Genomic DNA, 16,188 nt, shown 5'->3' with positions numbered 1-16,188 from the left:
TAAATAAATAAAACTGAAGTTCAGGCTCATTCTTCAAGTTTTAAAGGCATAAAGAAAACAATGGAACACAGAAGCCGCTCCTGCTCCAGTCGCTGTAAACAATAAGTGGGCTGCCTGCCTATTTGTTCCATATGGAATTTGAAATGATGCGTAACTGTAGGCGTATTTGATTAATATTTAATCGGAAAAAATAAAGATCACCTTTAAAACTCACAGATAAAGCCCTGAGCAACACACATTGGCTGCTAATAAGATTACTTTTTTTTTTTTTTTTTTACTTTTTATTTGTTTTATTTTTTGTCCCCTTTTTTTTCTCCTGTTGCCAATCAATCCATTAGGAAACAATGCAGGTGAGCGTCTAATGAAAGTGTGGTCCCAGAGAAGTGCATGGATGGACAGCTGGGCAGCGGCCGGCTGATTGACTTTGCCTTGACATCTGGGAGGCCCCGCTGGCCCCTGGCACGCGTATAGGCTGATGTCGCCATTTACATGCAAATTTAAGGCGATGATGAGAGCCTCGCCCCGTAAATTCATACAAAAAAAAAAAAAAAAGGAGACGTCACCCTCAATACCAGGAGGCTCATTCCAACCAGTCGGGAGGTCTTCCATGTCAGCGTGGACAGTCCAGGAGTTTAAGATCAATGGTCAGCAGTTTTGGAAAAATAAAAAATAAAAGAATGTTGCTTGATTGATTTAATCCTAATTAGACGATGAATATATATATAAAAAAGAATATAATCTGCACTCAACTCTATATGTGACTTCCAACTTGTATCCCATGTGGATATACAGCATATTCTGGAATACATGAAAACCTACAGACAGAAGGATTGACATTGAAATCCTCTGGAGATGTCACAGTATTTTAACGTTTAAAAATACTTTTATTTTTTAAATTATACAAATAGAGTGGCAACTGGAGTGTTTTTTTTTTTTTTTTTTTTTTGGGTGGCAGCTGACACCCTGGGCCACCTCCTAGAAACCGCACTCGTGCTCATGCTGCAAATCTTTTGGGGGTTCGGTCATTGTGGCCCCTGAAAAGAAGCATGAGATAACAGGTCCCGTGTCATCAAGCGGTCATTTAAAGCCTCCCTGTGCAGAGAGAGATGCAGCCATGCACACTGAGACTGAACACTGCATCACTTATCTCCACTCTAGTGCCAGCTCCAGAGGGGGGAGAGGGAGAAACAACTTTTTATTATTATTATTATTATTTGTGATTAGTATGAGTGAAACCGTGAGGCTCAGCTCCTCTTAATTCCACAGTCGTACGAACTTCTCACTCAAACAGCCGGTAAAACCAACAGGGATCAGCATTCCCCTTTTATTTTGATGCTAACATTTCACCTAATGATGGAGAGCGCATTTTCCACGGTGTAAGCCCACCACCACGCAGATGATCCCACAGAATGAGCTGAGACGGATGCAGGCTCCGTGCGCCTCAGTGTGTGCAGCAGCAGCTGACTCCCTCTCTCCACGTCCAGATGGCCCCTGCACACAGATTTGCATTCATTCCCCCCCCCACCCCCTCCTCTAATATCGTCTGAAATAGCGGGGCAGCTGCATTTGTTGTCAAATACGGTTTAAAAGTCCCTTTCAGGACAGCATCGTTACCTACGTGACGGCTGTGGAGCTCCATTTTCCCTCTCCAGTCAACAGTATCAGATCTAAGAGGATTTGTCTCCAAAGTCTCCTAATTTGATAATCAGATTTAAATCGCCTCGCTGCGTGTAATCAGGGGTTAAGTTCTAATAAGCGGCCTGGAACAGTGCAAAAATAATAAAAAAAAGTAAAAAAAAAAATTTAGAAGCCAGCACGCAAATAGAAGAGAGACACAGAGAGTGAGAGAGAGGGAGTTCTGGGCAAAAGAGATATTGACAATCACACTAAGACAGACCACACATTCAACAAATAAGAAAAACACCGTTTATTTTATCATTTGACTGAAATTCCAACTTTGGTTTTTCTTCCAATAATTTAAATAAATAAATAAAATAAAATCCCACATCTTTTTGTGTGACTGGGCAATTTGGCAATAGATTGTGTAGAGGTGAAAGCAACAGCTTATAATTCACTTATCTTTGGCAGCAGCTATTAACCCTCAGCAGCAGCTAGATAGATTGCTCAGGATATAGCACACATCTCTCTTCTTCCTCCTCACACCTCCTCCCTCCTCCGCTCCCTCCATCCTCTCCTCCTTTTCACCACTAATGAACCGAATTGCCCGCCTGCTCCTCGGACACACTCGGACACTCGGCTCCTTAATAATAAAATGATGAAGCTGTATCTGATCATCATTGCTGATTTTACGTGGCGCGCGTGAAACGAACACACACACACGCGCGCGCGCGCGCCAGCACGCAACGCACTGGCGTTTGCTCAACTTTGTTTCCATTTTTAATGTCAAGGAAACACCGTCTCCGTAAAGGAGGGTCAGAGGATGTGACTTTTTTATCTGACTGATTCGTTTTGACATGACAGACACGGTTGGCCGTGGCTGATTTACACAGCTCGCTTCTGTTTGATGCGTTCAAGGCAAAAAAAAAAAAAAAAAAAAAATCCCGTTCGTAATCAAACAAGTGGAAGTCATCTGTATCAGATGATGCAAAATTATTCATTCAAAAAAAGTTGCAGAAATCAGCCTTCAAACGCGCAACCCTGCCGCTGGTGTACACGAAAATACAGCGCGCGTGGATTTTTAAGAGATCACGATGAAATTCCTAGATGTCATAAAAATGAAATATGATTTATCACTTGGGCTTGAAGATAATTGTTGTCTGAAATTATTTTAAAAAAAAGTTGATTCATATTAATAACAACACATCGCATCGAATAAATGAATTAAATCCGAATAATGTAATAATTCCGTTTAATTACGATACGAATTTCCAATTAAAAAGGCCACCTTCATTTTCTTAAGCATCAATCCCGACATTTATTTTTTTTTTAAAAGTTAATATCATGTATATTTTTTGGTTATTTTCTCCCTCATAATGTGTGATGCTCAACACCAATTTTCCATATGTTTTAAAAAAATCCAACTCACCACATATAGGGGCCTAAAGCAAGAGGAAAAGTGGAGCGAGTGAGTGCAGTCGGGCTGCTGCTCTGCACAGCCCACTGCTGCTGGAGCGCCGCCGCCGCTTGCACAGGAAGCGTCACGCTGCCAAATATGGGCAAAACCACGCCCACAACGCGTCATACTCTGACAGCGCCTCTCCCGTGGGTTTAGAGTTTTGGCTCCCGGGAAAGATTTCAGTCCTCGGGGAAAGAGGGCTTAGTTTTGCATGTTCCCATCCATCGTGCACGACGCGAAAGGGCCCCTTCTCCACCTCTCCTGTGTACCAGGAACACCTCCACTGGTGATCAGCCTTCGCCCGTGTTTGTCTTGTGGAGAAGCAGCAGCAGCACCTTTTCAGGAGTGGGCTTTTTTATCCAACAACAACAAGTCCTGAAGGTTTTGGATGCGCTGTGCTTCAGGGATGTGGGCACTCTGAGAGCAGCATCACCCACCGACACAAACAAATGCCATCGATTTTTCTGTGAATAGCACGAAAATAGGAGGAAAAAAAAAAGAGAAAAAGAAAACAAAAGAGGAACACTAGCAAGACACACTCGCACAGGCAAATCCCGTCTATTGAACAATTCACTTGTGCAGTCTGTGGATACCGCTCTAACTAAGTACAGCACTTTGAGAATTGTTCACATCGGCCGGACTGAAGAGGGAGGCAAGACCTGTGGACCGGCTTTTCTCACCGGCTCTCACCGCTGATCCCCGCTGAAAGAAGAGACAGAGAGAGAGAGAGAGAAAAGAAAAAACCCACGCAGCCCAACTCTGACGGATAACAACGCGCTTGGACGTTTATTTTCCCTAATTTTCACAGGAGGCTCATTTTTTTTTTCTTCTCTCCGACACAAATTGTCCTAAATGTTTGGGATTCAGGAAACTATACCGCGGGGTGGGACGACGATGAAGGAAGAACCGCTGGGTGGACTGAACTCGGTCCGCTCCTGGATGCACACAGCTGGGGTGGTGGACGCAAACACAGCCGCCCAAAGGTACGCATGCCAAAAAAGCATCTCGCTTTTTCTCACGCATTTTCTCCCTCCTCATCATATCGACCCCTCAATCCCCTGAATACTCTGTATCAATTACGGTCTCCCAATAAATGCCCCCCCTTTGGCTTTGCCTTCTTTCATTACAACAGATTAGCCATTATTGTGACAAATCAAGAAATCTCTCCCCCCGTAGACCCGAGCGTGCTTCGGCAGCCGCGCTCGCTCCTCTCCTCTCCTCTCCTCCATCAGCCTCTCTCCTCCATCAGCCCCTCTGTCCCCGGTGTCCGCTGCTTAACCGACATGCTCTCCTCTTCTCTCCCCGCAGCGGCGTGGGCTTGGCACGGGCACATTACGAAAAGCAGCCCCCTTCCAACCTCAGAAAATCCAATTTTTTCCATTTCGTCCTGGCGCTGTATGACAGACAGGGTCAGCCCGTGGAGATCGAAAGGACAGCTTTTGTGGACTTTGTGGAGAAGGAAAAAGTAAGATGTGTATTTGAAAAAAATAAATAAATAGCAAAAACATGCAATCTTTCTGTGAAAAAAATACCAATAGGTTTCCAGGGGAAGTCTGGTGTGATATTGATTAAAAAAAAGGAGTCAATACATCGATGGAATGGAGAGTGTGTTTTTCTGATTTCCACACTAACTGCAAATATTATTGTTGCTTTTAAAACACACACACTCACACACACTCACACACGCTATCAATATGTCACTGGCACTTGTTTTGTTGATGCTGATTTTGTGTCGTGTCTTCTGCAGGAACCAACCAGCGAAAAAACAAACAATGGGATACATTACAAACTACAGTTATTGTACAGCAACGGTGAGTGATGGGGGTTTTTGTGTGTGTTCAAATTCAACCCGTGTAAAAATATCAATATTAATATTATAAACAATATTAATAATTTCATATAAATCTATATTTAAATTGTTGGGAATTTAGGTGAAATTGTCCTGGATTTTATATATATTTTTTCAAATACCGTTTGTTTGTTTTTAAATGTATTCCTCTAAATCCACACACGTGTGAATGTGTTATTTCTTCTCTCTCTCTCTCTCTCTCCCAGGCGTCAGAACAGAACAGGATCTTTACATACGGTTAATCGATTCCATGACAAAACAGGTAAGATGCTCTGACACTTTCTTTTTTCCTTTTTTTTTTTTTTTTTACACGCAGTGTAACTCCGACCACATGTGTAGTTCACGACCTGTCCAAAAATAAAACTGGGAAAAAAAAGAAAAATGTGCCGCAGAAAATTACAACCGTCGCCCACTGGAAACAAAAATAAAGAAAGTAAAAATATTTATTTGCGGATCCCAAATGTGTCACGTTGTAAAAATCAAATTACCACCGTCACAGGACCAGACATATTCCATTACCACTGTTTACGCGCGGTCGTATCAGATTGCCAAGACTCCAAAGTATTTTTTTTTCTACCCCTGATTTAAATCATGATCTCAGTCTGAAATTTCACATGATGTAACTTGACTTGTCCTGCAAAGTCAGTGCTGACGCTGTGAAAAAAAATATTTTAAAAAATATATATATTACTCACAGAGAGACGTTGATATTCATATTTATACGTGATGGTTTTTTTTATACCGGAATTTATTTAATTCTCAGACGCGTTTTAAAATGAATAACAAATATGGTAACCTGCGTGTGACCGCAGAGATGTCGTGTGTGCTGATAATGTTTGGGAAGAGAGTGGTGTTTTATTCCATTCCTTCGTGTTTAAACACAGCGCCCTGCACGGTGTGAGTGAGTGAGTGAGTGAGTGAGTGAGTGAGTGAGTGAGTGAGTGAGTGTTCTCTGGATAGAGCCGTGACGCCTGGTCACAGACAACATTCCTGTGCGAATGATCCCAGTCAATGATGCACAACAAGCAATTTATGGATTTCTGTTTCTACTGCTGCAAATGGCAACATAAATCACACCCAAATAGATCATCGCCGCTTCACAACGAGGAGGGAAAAAAACCCCCCAAAAAAACAACAAGTCAAGTAAAACAGCTTAATAAAAATAAGAATTATTTTTTTATAATTATTAATTTTTTTGTGCAAATTTGACAAATTCTTTCTCATATTGCTTATACTGCGCGTGTAATAATAAAAAAATCACTCATTAATTTAATGTTATAATTTACAATTTGTTGCGGCGTCGTTTATTTATTTATTTATTTTTTTTTACATTTTTTTCCCGGAACCGTTTCCTCGTCGCTGGTGAGTCGATACTCTCCGCCTGTGTTTGCACTTCGGTGCCGGTACAGTATACGAAGGAGTCAAGAGTCTCTATCCTTAGGAAAAAGGCAAGAAGGAGGGAGGGATCGAGGGAGGGAGAGAGAGAGAGAGAGAGAGAGGGAGAGAGAGAGAGAGAAGCGGCAGAACTGATAGCTCCATACACTCTGTTTCAGCCAATGCTCAAAAATTACTCAACCGTACCGCCAGACACCGCTTTTTATCCACAGAAAGATCATTGTTAGCGGCTCAAAATAAACAACAGATTGCCCATTAACACTTTCCCCCAAATATCCCCAGATTATAAGCATATTGATGACACTTCTATTGGATCTCTCCTTATGAAAATCCCTCCTTCTCTGCCTGCCTGCCTGAGCCACAGGATAATATCCAGATTAATAACAAAAAAAATACACATTTGGTTATATTTTCAAAAATCACTGCCATCATTTATTTTCTCTCCCAAAAAAAAAATGATGGCGTTGTTAATAAAACAAAGTATAACTGTACATGCTGGTGAATTGTTATTATTATTTTGTTGTTGTCTCTGTTGTAAATGTTCAATCACTGTGACATTTATATAAAATTATACAATTCTCTAAGAGAGCGTGGAGACGTTCACCACACGTTAATGTCTGTGTTTGAGCTCAGAGTTAATCGTGTGGTGACAGGAAACAGTGTGGTGATTTGTGTGTGTGTGTTTTAGGAGATGACTCTTAATTTTCTTTTCTTTTTTTTTTTTACGTTAATTTCCCCTTTCAAAGGCCATAATTTATGAAGGCCAGGACAAGAATCCAGAAATGTGCAGAGTCCTCCTCACCCACGAAATCATGTGCAGGTAAGCAGTGCTACTGAATTATTATTATTATTATTATTATTTATTAACTCTGTTATTTAAATTTATTTTCACAAATTTTATGAACACTTCCAACTCAATCAATCCATTTCCACAACTGTTGACACTCTTGAGATTAATGCAGCTGAAACCACGAGTGTCCACACACACACACACACACACACACACACACACAGCGAGCTGCTGTCATTTCTAACTTTTGATATGCTGTGATTCAACTTTGATATGAATATGAATGTGACAGTGAGAATGAAGTGACTGTCTCCTCCACTGAAGGAACACCGACCGCATCATAAACAGCCAGTGACACCGAGCATACGTTATACTTTGGTTTTTTTTTCTTCTTTTCGCTTGTAACGTATTTTCCCATCTTTAAACCATGCACGTCATCATTTACGGCCGCCAAAGACGCGTTGCCTGCTAATAAGTTACGCACCGACATCGCATGTCACTGCCACGGCTCAGTCTCTTCTTCTTCTTCTTCTTCTTTTTAATTAGTCGAGGTTTGTGTCACAGAGTCAGTCCCTGCTTGATCCCACCTGTCAACAATGATCAGCCAGCCTTTTAGCGTCATTTAACCACATAAATCTCCGCCTCTCATATTGCGCTGCTTTTTTCCAGCGGTGTCATTGATACCAAAAGGGAGAAACGCCTTTTGTTGTTATTGTGGAGCTCAGCGTGAGCTTTGTGAACATTGAATTCGGATACTGTCGGTTAACCTCTCCTTTGTTGCACCGGTGCATTGTTCAACTCTGGCTGGGAGCAAGTGCAGCCTGAGAGAGCTGAGAGAATGATTTGTCTTTTTCCATGCATAAACTCATCACTCACGCTCAATTTATATCTGCATCCATCACTTATTTGTGACACGGTGAATATGCTGCTACTCTGGAGGTAATATTTTTTTTTTTTAGTCGAGGGGAAGTGTGTTTTTCTGCTGAATAAAGAAGTGGCTGAAGTAGTGCTTATTTTCACACAAGTAGATATATATATACACAGCAGCAGCAGCAGCTATAATAAGAATAATCATTTAATCTTGTTTTTGTTCTGCTTGTATATATATATATATATATATAGACCTGCCTGAGTTATACCCCCCCCCCCCCCCCCACCTTTAATACTCTGCTCCTTTGCTATAAAACACATCTTTATTATTGCTGTTGGACAGTCATGTAAATCACAACTGTTTTAATAGTGTGTGTGTGTGTGTTTGTGTGTGTTTGACTGACAGTAGCTTTGCACCAAATCTTTGTGTTTCTCCCCGCACCATATGGCATAAATCAGCCCTATTCACACTCATTTCAACGCGCAGGCCGGGATGATATATTTGTTTATTTTTATGTATTTATTTTCGTTGTTTTCCCCTGCACTTTTGATTCAAGTTCTAATCAAAGAAAGTGAAAGGCAGCTAGCTATAGGCTCGGGGAGGAGAGGGGCGGAAACGTGCGTGGAAAGATAGATTAGTGCTTTTGAGGCCATAATTGATAAATGCCCCGCAGAAATATTGGTTGAGGGTGGCACCTTGCATCTCCCTCAGAAATAGCAGCTTGGCAATTAGAGGTAAACAAAAGCTGAAGCTGTGAAAAGTGACTCCCCTGCCTCCTGGCCCAATCCCTACTCCCCCTCCCCTCCAACACTAAGCCAAACAACACAACATGTTGTTTTCACCGGGTTTTTTTTTTTTATCAGCCATCGAATTCAATGGAATGGATAGATTGAGTGAAGGAGGTCTCTTGGTGATTCTGTTTCCTTGTTTTTGTCCGCATCACGTGCTCTGTTGTAATTTTTGTAATTTTGACGTCTTTGTATTCTCTTCTTGTTCCCTGCCTAGCCGATGCTGTGACAAGAAAAGCTGCGGGAACAGGAACGAGACGCCCTCAGACCCCGTGATCATCGACAGGTAGGCCGCGTGATGCTTCTTCTTCTTCTTCCGCGTCTGTGGACTCAGGATGAGTGAGTGAGTGAGTGAGTGAGGGAGCTCACACGGGTCTAACTGACAGGTGTGCCAGTTGGGCTGAGTTGCATCTTAGGGCCCGTGGTGTGGGAACCGTGGGCGAGTCTGTGTGAGTGGCTGAGGGGCGTCTTTCCCAGGTACCTGGGCTCGGAGGGGCGGTCACCACCTGGCTGGGGTTTGTTCAATCACAGGTGGCTCACTCACTGGAGGATCACGCTGGGAATACTCCTAATTAGCTGCGGCCACTTCAGATTTATTTGGCCGCCTTCCTCTCTTTGTTTACGACAGTGACACTCGCACTGTCAATAGTTGTTTTTCCCATCGACTTCCCCATCTCTTAGGTTAGCCGCGAGGCCGGGCGCCAGTAAAAGTTTGGGCTTTAGAGGGGATAAACATTTTATGTCCACCGTTTTGCTCTGCACCTTCAGGAAAGTTTCCATCCGCCACGTTTCTATTACCTTCATGGCTTTCTAAAGAGGCAGAATAAATGGTTTCCTTTCAGGCACTGACATTTTTTTTTTCTCACACTGTGAAACTATATGACCGGGTCAGCCTGAATATATTAAGTGTGTGTGGTAGATATAAGGGCAAGGTAGGGGGTTTGGTCTGAGCCTCAATCTCAATGTAACTCTCACCACGTAGTAGGGAGAGACAGCAATGCTAATGTTTGACTAGCCGGAATCACTGTTTGCTTAGTGGAGAATGCCTGGTATCTGACAGAGGGGACAACTCTCTTATTAGTAATCAAATAGGGCTGAGCAGTTGTTGCTGCCACTCCACTCCAGCGGCTTCTCATGCATCAGGAAGTAGGAGCCGGCTGCCCTGGGAGCCTGGATGGATTACCAGAGCTACTGCTGTCTGAACTCAAACTCACACAGACACACACGTAGATAAATGCAGATACCCACACAGTCGAGCAGACACGCTGACACACATATGAAAACACGCACACACACATGCCTTCATATTGCTTTCACGGTGTTTATGCTGTTGCTCCGGCTAAATGTTTTCTGACACTCACAGAGCACGTGAGGAGAGAATTGATTTATTTTTTTTTTTCTGCTGAATTTTCATTTCTTAGCCCGGTGCGTTTGTTAGCGCCGCTACGATAGGCCAGGTACTAACGTACACCCTGGGCTGCCTGCTCTGCCTAATTTCCGCTGCTTTCATGTTTGCTTTGTGTCGCTCTGCTGCCTTTTACTGCTTTCGAGTTTCGCTCGCCATTGTTCTTCAATCTGCCGGACAAAACATGTAACATAAGTACAATAAGCAAAATGAACGCGCAGAGAATTGAAGTCGATGAGAGGGCCGGGAGAAGGAGAAGAGAAAAAAAAGAAAAGAAAAAGAACAGGGGGAAAGAGAAGCGGATGGATATTGTAAGCTCAACTCAGCTCAGGGAGGGCTCGGATTTTCATTGTGATGTGTCTGAATAGGAGTGGAGTATCCCTTTCCTTGCACAATGAGCAGCTCTGTTGAAACACAAAAGCATATGTTCCTCATTAGACCCTCCCATTGTCTCCATGTCGTAACTATGAGCCCGTCAGCTCACCATAACAGACCCACACAGGTTCCCAGTGACTGAGGGAGGCGTGCAGAGTGAGGGGTGGCTGTGAAAAGGTTGCAGGGTTTAGTGCAGGTTTCAGACGTGACCCGAGCGCACCGGAGATCCGCTAGGCTAAGAATATTTACAGCAATTAGCCTCGCCGCCGTGCGCACGGACAGGCTTTTTAGCTAAAGCGTCCGTGTTTTACAGCCTTCCCTGTTACATCTGTCATTTTCCCATGCACATCATTACAGGCACCTGTGCTGCGGTCGCTGCTGGCAGAAACTGATTATTTCCAATTGAGTAGAACATAGTTGAGTGACACAAACCCAAAGGGAAGGTTTGATTGTTGAATCAGGCATGTCTTATCTGTCTACGACTACAGCACCGGGAAGCAGCTAGCACTGCCACATTTCCGAGAGAAACAGTAGCATGGCGGAAACCTTAAGAAACAGATTTGGAGTGAATCATTGATGGCGTTCATTCGCTGTAACATTTTCCCAGATGGTAAGAGGGGAAAGCGCACACAACTAGCTGGCATCTAGCGAGACATTAACTGGCGTTCCCATGGATCTGGCATATCCAGCAGAGTTTGGGAAACTTATCATTCCAAATGTGTCCTATTTTCCTCCGGTCAAGCCAGACATCTGTTTACCCTATTTTCTCTCAGACTTCTGATACAGATCTTTCTCTCAGGTTTTCAAAGAGGAAAGATTCTCTTAAAATTACAAAAAAAAAAAAAAGGAAAAGAAAAGTCGGTTAGATATAGGCCCAACAGCTGTCACAAGTTTCAGCACAGTGTGGGCTCTAAATATTTCAGCACTTATATTTGATGTCCTTGCATTATTCATACTCATTTTGGAAGAAGAAAGAAGCCTTTTTTTTTTTTTTTTGTCAAATTCCGAGGCCTTTATATGTGTTTTGCCTTAAATCTTTACTACTTTTCACCAACGCCGGTGCGTTTTATTCAAATTAAAAAGCCCTTTGAGTTCAGTAACAGCGGCGCACGTTTGTCACCTCACATCAGACTTGATAAAAAAACCCCCAGCCTGTTGCCGCTGACTCCGAATGAAGAAAGTTGTAATTTTTGCGACTAATCATAACTCCACCACCGCGACTTCTCGGCTCGCTTTAATCACCTCTCCACCATAAATCGAGCGAGCGCCGCAGACGTCACATTTATAACTTAATGATGCCTTAAAGTAAGTGGGAGTGTAGGTTTATTCAGTTGGTAATTTGAGTCTTTAGTAATGAGGTACGGATATCTGATTAGATGTTTTTTTTGTTTTTTTTTTTCTCCCCCCGTTTACAGTGCATGTAGTGTAGAGTCAAACATAACTCAATTTCTGATGACTCTCTGTGTCTGGTATCTGTCTTCACTCTCTTGCATATTGACTTTGTTTTCTCTCGTGTGAAAGATTAGATACATTGTTCAGGCTCACACATGGATTTTGTAATGAGACAGCACATGTTGTTGAGCCAGAGAGAGAGAGGAAGAGAGAGAGAGGAAGAGAGAGAGAGGAAGAGAGAGAGAGAGAGGAAGAGAGTGACTCGATCTGCGTGTCCGGGGTCACAGGTCACACTTTTGCTCCGAGAAGCTGCAGCGGTTTATGCCAGAGCAATTGGGAAAGACAGAGGAAGGGTTAGTACGCAGTGTGTAATCGGCCCCGTGTATCAATTCTGAATTTGACTTTTTGTGTTTTTACAGTTTAACACCCCCCGGGTCCTCCCCCTTATCCATTCACACCACTATTCAGATTCAGGACCAGATCTTAACATGTCAGCTTCTTTTATTCCAGTGGCCACGGCACTCCCTTTCACTTCCTGTCACAGAGGTCAAAGAGCACCGACCTTTTGAAGTGCAGCCCACCCTGTGAATAATTCATGACATTGACTTGTTTTCCCCTTTATTTTGTCCTCTTCTCTTCTCTTTTTTTTGGTGGGGGGGCCACACGGTGGTGCTACACGAGGCTTCCGTTCGTTAGGCTCATTTATAAAGATCTCCACGCACCTGTTCGTGTGTTAACGCAATTAAAACTCGGCCCAATGTAGAGTTTTAGCTCCGCTCTCCCGTTATGTCCCTCGTTAGCCGGGGCCCGTATTTTTCGAAACGGCCGCGCGTTATCGCTCATTTGCCGAACACCTACGAGGTCATTTCCCAGAGTGCACTTGACTTGTTGTCAAGTTGTTCACCGGAAACAAAAGGGCTGCCGCCTTCGAGCGCCTCACGCGCCGTTCCCCCGGCCTTCTAAGAAACAAATCGGAAAATTTGTGCGCTCCCATCTGGTTTTTGCAAAAACGTGATTACCTCCCAACGCTGAACAAATGCCAGTATTTATAAGGTCAGCCCTTTATGTGGAAATGTGATGTAAATGAGAATCATTGAAAGGGGACATTAAACAAAATTAAATTCATTGTCTCCTTTAATGTCATTTACATTTTTGGCTAAGCCCCGCTCTGTCAAAGAGGATTTCTGAGACCCTTTTAATTGCACCTCAGCGTAGGGGAAGAGGGTGTGTTTTCACTGCCTCGATAACCTGCGAAGAGGAGTCTGTTTATGAAGTACCTAAATGACATGTTTTCACTGCATCTGCAGAGGGGCAATTAAGATGGCACTCAGTAGGTAGTGCTAATCTAGCAGTGCGTTCTCACCATTCATAATAAAAATGATGCAGTGGATGATGGGGCGACTGTTGTGATTGAGAGCTGATTGCTGCAGGTGTTACTTTGAGATTTTTTTTTTCCCCCCCTCCAACATTACGCCGTTAAACTGTTGGAGCGGCGGAGCTCCATGTTTTCAGAGTGAGTCAATCCATTAAACTCTGGGTAGTTGAATGTACACACCTTATATTGGCCTTAACTTAAGAATGTATCAGTCATGCTTTTTCACTTATGGCTCCATGTTTGGTGTAATTCATGAAACAGATGTGAGTTTTTGACGCCCATTGAGAAATGGGGAGGGAAAAAAAAAAAAAAACGGCCACCCCTGCCTAAACCGACATGATGTTTGAGTGAAGCCTGTCTCCTCCCGAGCCAAAGTAGGAAGAGCAGGAAGTGTTGAGAGCGAAAGCTGTACTTGGCAGCTCTTCCTTGGCTTGCACTTGCTGAAAAATGAAACCCAGACCCTTTTTGCAGCCTCAGAGCCAGAACCTTCCTTCCCAGTGCTCCAACATCCAGGATTGGGTAATATTGTTCACTAAGCAAAACATTACCTCAAATTATTCTCGCCCTGTTTTTTCTATTCCCTCCTCCCTCGTGTCGGTTTTATCGCAGTTTGTAAATGTCAAGACGCGTACAAAGACGCACGGTATAAATGATATTTTCCAAATTATGCTCACATGTTTGGGTTCACATGAGTGGCGGCTGAACGTAACGTGGTGCTTGACGCTCCCGGGGGACACCCACCTCACTGGGGTAGGATTCCCCAGTGGCATCAGCTAATGGCAAGACTTGACAACAGCAGAGAAGCCGGGGGTGTTGTGTTTTACTAGCGCTGAGCAGGGGTGATGACTTTAACATGTGTGAAGAGAGAGACGGAGATGTTTGTGTGTGTGTGTGTGTGTGTGCGCTGCTAAAGAGAGAGAGGTGTGCACTACGAAAGAGTGGCGCGGGCCAACAGAGCGACGGATTCGGCTCCAGCTTGACGGCAGTGAAAGACGAAACATGGTTCCACATGTGTTGAGAAAGAGCAGTCCATCTGTCCATGGAGACAACCCCTCCCCCCCTCCCTGCATACTCCCCCCTCCCCTCCCCTCTCCTCCCCTCCACTCCCTTCTTTCCTTCTCTTCCTCTTCTCTCTTGCTTCCCTCTCTTTATTTTACTCCCCTGGTTCACTGCTGACAGAAACAAGGCCAGAGCTGGGGTGATGGGATGAATGCCGGGCCAAGAACAACACTGGACCTTGTATACACACACACACACACACACACACACACACACTCATGCTTAAGTTAAAAAATCCCCCTGAGTTTATCAAAGATAGTGTGTGTATTTAAACCTGTCCTAGCTCCACGTCTGCTCCCTCACTTGTTAACGTGGCGGCGGAAGTGATTTATTTCCGCATTATGAAAGGAAACAATCGTGTGAGATTTATCCACTTTTCCTGACGCGCCGCTGCATGAAGCCACCGTCTTACATTATTGAAATTAAATCCGAAGTAAATAAAACATGCCACCCTCCCTCAAATATTTAACAGCTCTCTTTTATAATTAAACTTTGTAGCTGTTTTAAAGATGTTGTTTGGCTTTCGGAAGCAGTAATGATGCAAGAGCTCCTGATTTTGTGAATTACATTTAGGTCGCACACACACACACACACACACACACACACACACACAGACCTGCTGTGTTTTTTATTCTGTCTCTAAAAAAAGTGTCTCCTTTCCTTCTCCTGGCATGTTCTCGCGCCCTCATTCAATCCTTATTAGGTTTCCCCTAATTGTCAAACAAACTGTTGGGTCAACCTCAGTCGTATCTGGCCGTAAAACAGCACATTAGGCCCTGGTGAGGGATATATGTGGTATTTCATCGGAGACGGAGTAATGCTGGGGTTTTATGGTTAAGTACCAGTTTACGCCCACGCCATTTGTTTCGCATTAGAGTGGAGGTTTTGTAAATCAGATCAATATGTTCGCCGAGATGTGATTCCTTGTTGGGATCTCCCGAGTCGTTCTCTCCTCAAGTATTTTTCTTAGGGGACTGCTTGTCGATGCGCTCCCCTCCCGTTCCGCCTCCCATCCTTTCCGATGGCCTACCTCTGTCACTCCCTCCCTCCGTCTCCACCTCAATCTATTTCCATTTTCTGAATGTAGCAATTTGTACTGTGACACGGGCAAGATTAGGAGGGGAAGCAGTCTGAGGATTTCATCGGACATGGTCCTGCTCCCGCTGGTGTGAGGTCACAGGACAAAGATGCGAGAATTCAGGGATAGGGTCATCAGTTACCTCGGGGAAACGAGCTGGTCTGCCGGCTGCTCTGTTGGCCCCAGGGGTGCCTCGGATGTATCGGACGAGAAGCCCCAGAGAAAGAGCCCTGAACCAGTGTCATTTATTAAAAGTGACAAGTTATTTCTAACTATAGCTCTGTTTTTTATTGTTTTACAATGCTGTCATTTGGAACAGTGCCCCCTCTGTTCAGGCATCCCAAACAAGTGATGGATGAACCAGACGACCTGCTTCGTAAAAAAAAAAACAAAAAAAAACATATACACATGTTTGATGCACTTAGGGGCGCAGATGTGCCGTTAAATTATGTTATGAATTTTTACCGTGCCGCTAGAATTAAACAAATGTGAGAGCCTAATAAAGATCGGCTGTCCGATAAGCAAAGTCCAAAAATATTCCACCACTCGCTCAAGTTTTTCTCCGGGACATTTGTTCAGTAAATTAACAACAGCTTACAGTATGAATCTGGAGCTGACCTCCGCGTAATCAGTTCCAGAAGTTCCGCAGAACATGACCACATTATGGAGCATGTAGACGGTGGAGTTCCAAGCGGCTAATTCAGTGTTTACGGCGGGGGGGGGGTTTTTTTTTTT

The 16,188-nt window shown here is 43.7% G+C and overlaps 1 protein-coding gene across 4 annotated transcripts in view; it reads left to right on the top strand.

Annotated features, from left to right (window-relative positions):
• The first annotated feature begins 1,839 nt into the window (after positions 1 to 1,839).
• The window catches only part of LOC103387647 (transcription factor COE3), an 80,467-nt gene continuing 66,118 nt past the window's right edge, over positions 1,840 to 16,188 (top strand). For all 4 annotated transcript variants that reach the window (XM_008322390.3, XM_017037364.2, XM_008322388.3 and 1 more), the window contains exons 1-6: positions 1,840 to 4,059; positions 4,385 to 4,541; positions 4,824 to 4,887; positions 5,132 to 5,187; positions 7,067 to 7,140; positions 8,987 to 9,055. In XM_008322390.3, the coding sequence (XP_008320612.1) occupies positions 3,929 to 4,059; positions 4,385 to 4,541; positions 4,824 to 4,887; positions 5,132 to 5,187; positions 7,067 to 7,140; positions 8,987 to 9,055 (551 nt within the window). In that variant the 5' untranslated portion in view covers positions 1,840 to 3,928. The remainder of the gene's footprint in view (positions 4,060 to 4,384; positions 4,542 to 4,823; positions 4,888 to 5,131; positions 5,188 to 7,066; positions 7,141 to 8,986; positions 9,056 to 16,188) is intronic.

Source organism: Cynoglossus semilaevis, chromosome 12 (assembly GCF_000523025.1).
Source record: "Cynoglossus semilaevis isolate Cse_v1.0 chromosome 12, Cse_v1.0, whole genome shotgun sequence".
NCBI classification, from domain to species: domain Eukaryota; kingdom Metazoa; phylum Chordata; class Actinopteri; order Pleuronectiformes; family Cynoglossidae; genus Cynoglossus; species Cynoglossus semilaevis.
The sequence above is the reverse complement of the archived record's forward strand: the minus strand, read 5'-3'. Positions and strand labels throughout refer to the sequence as shown.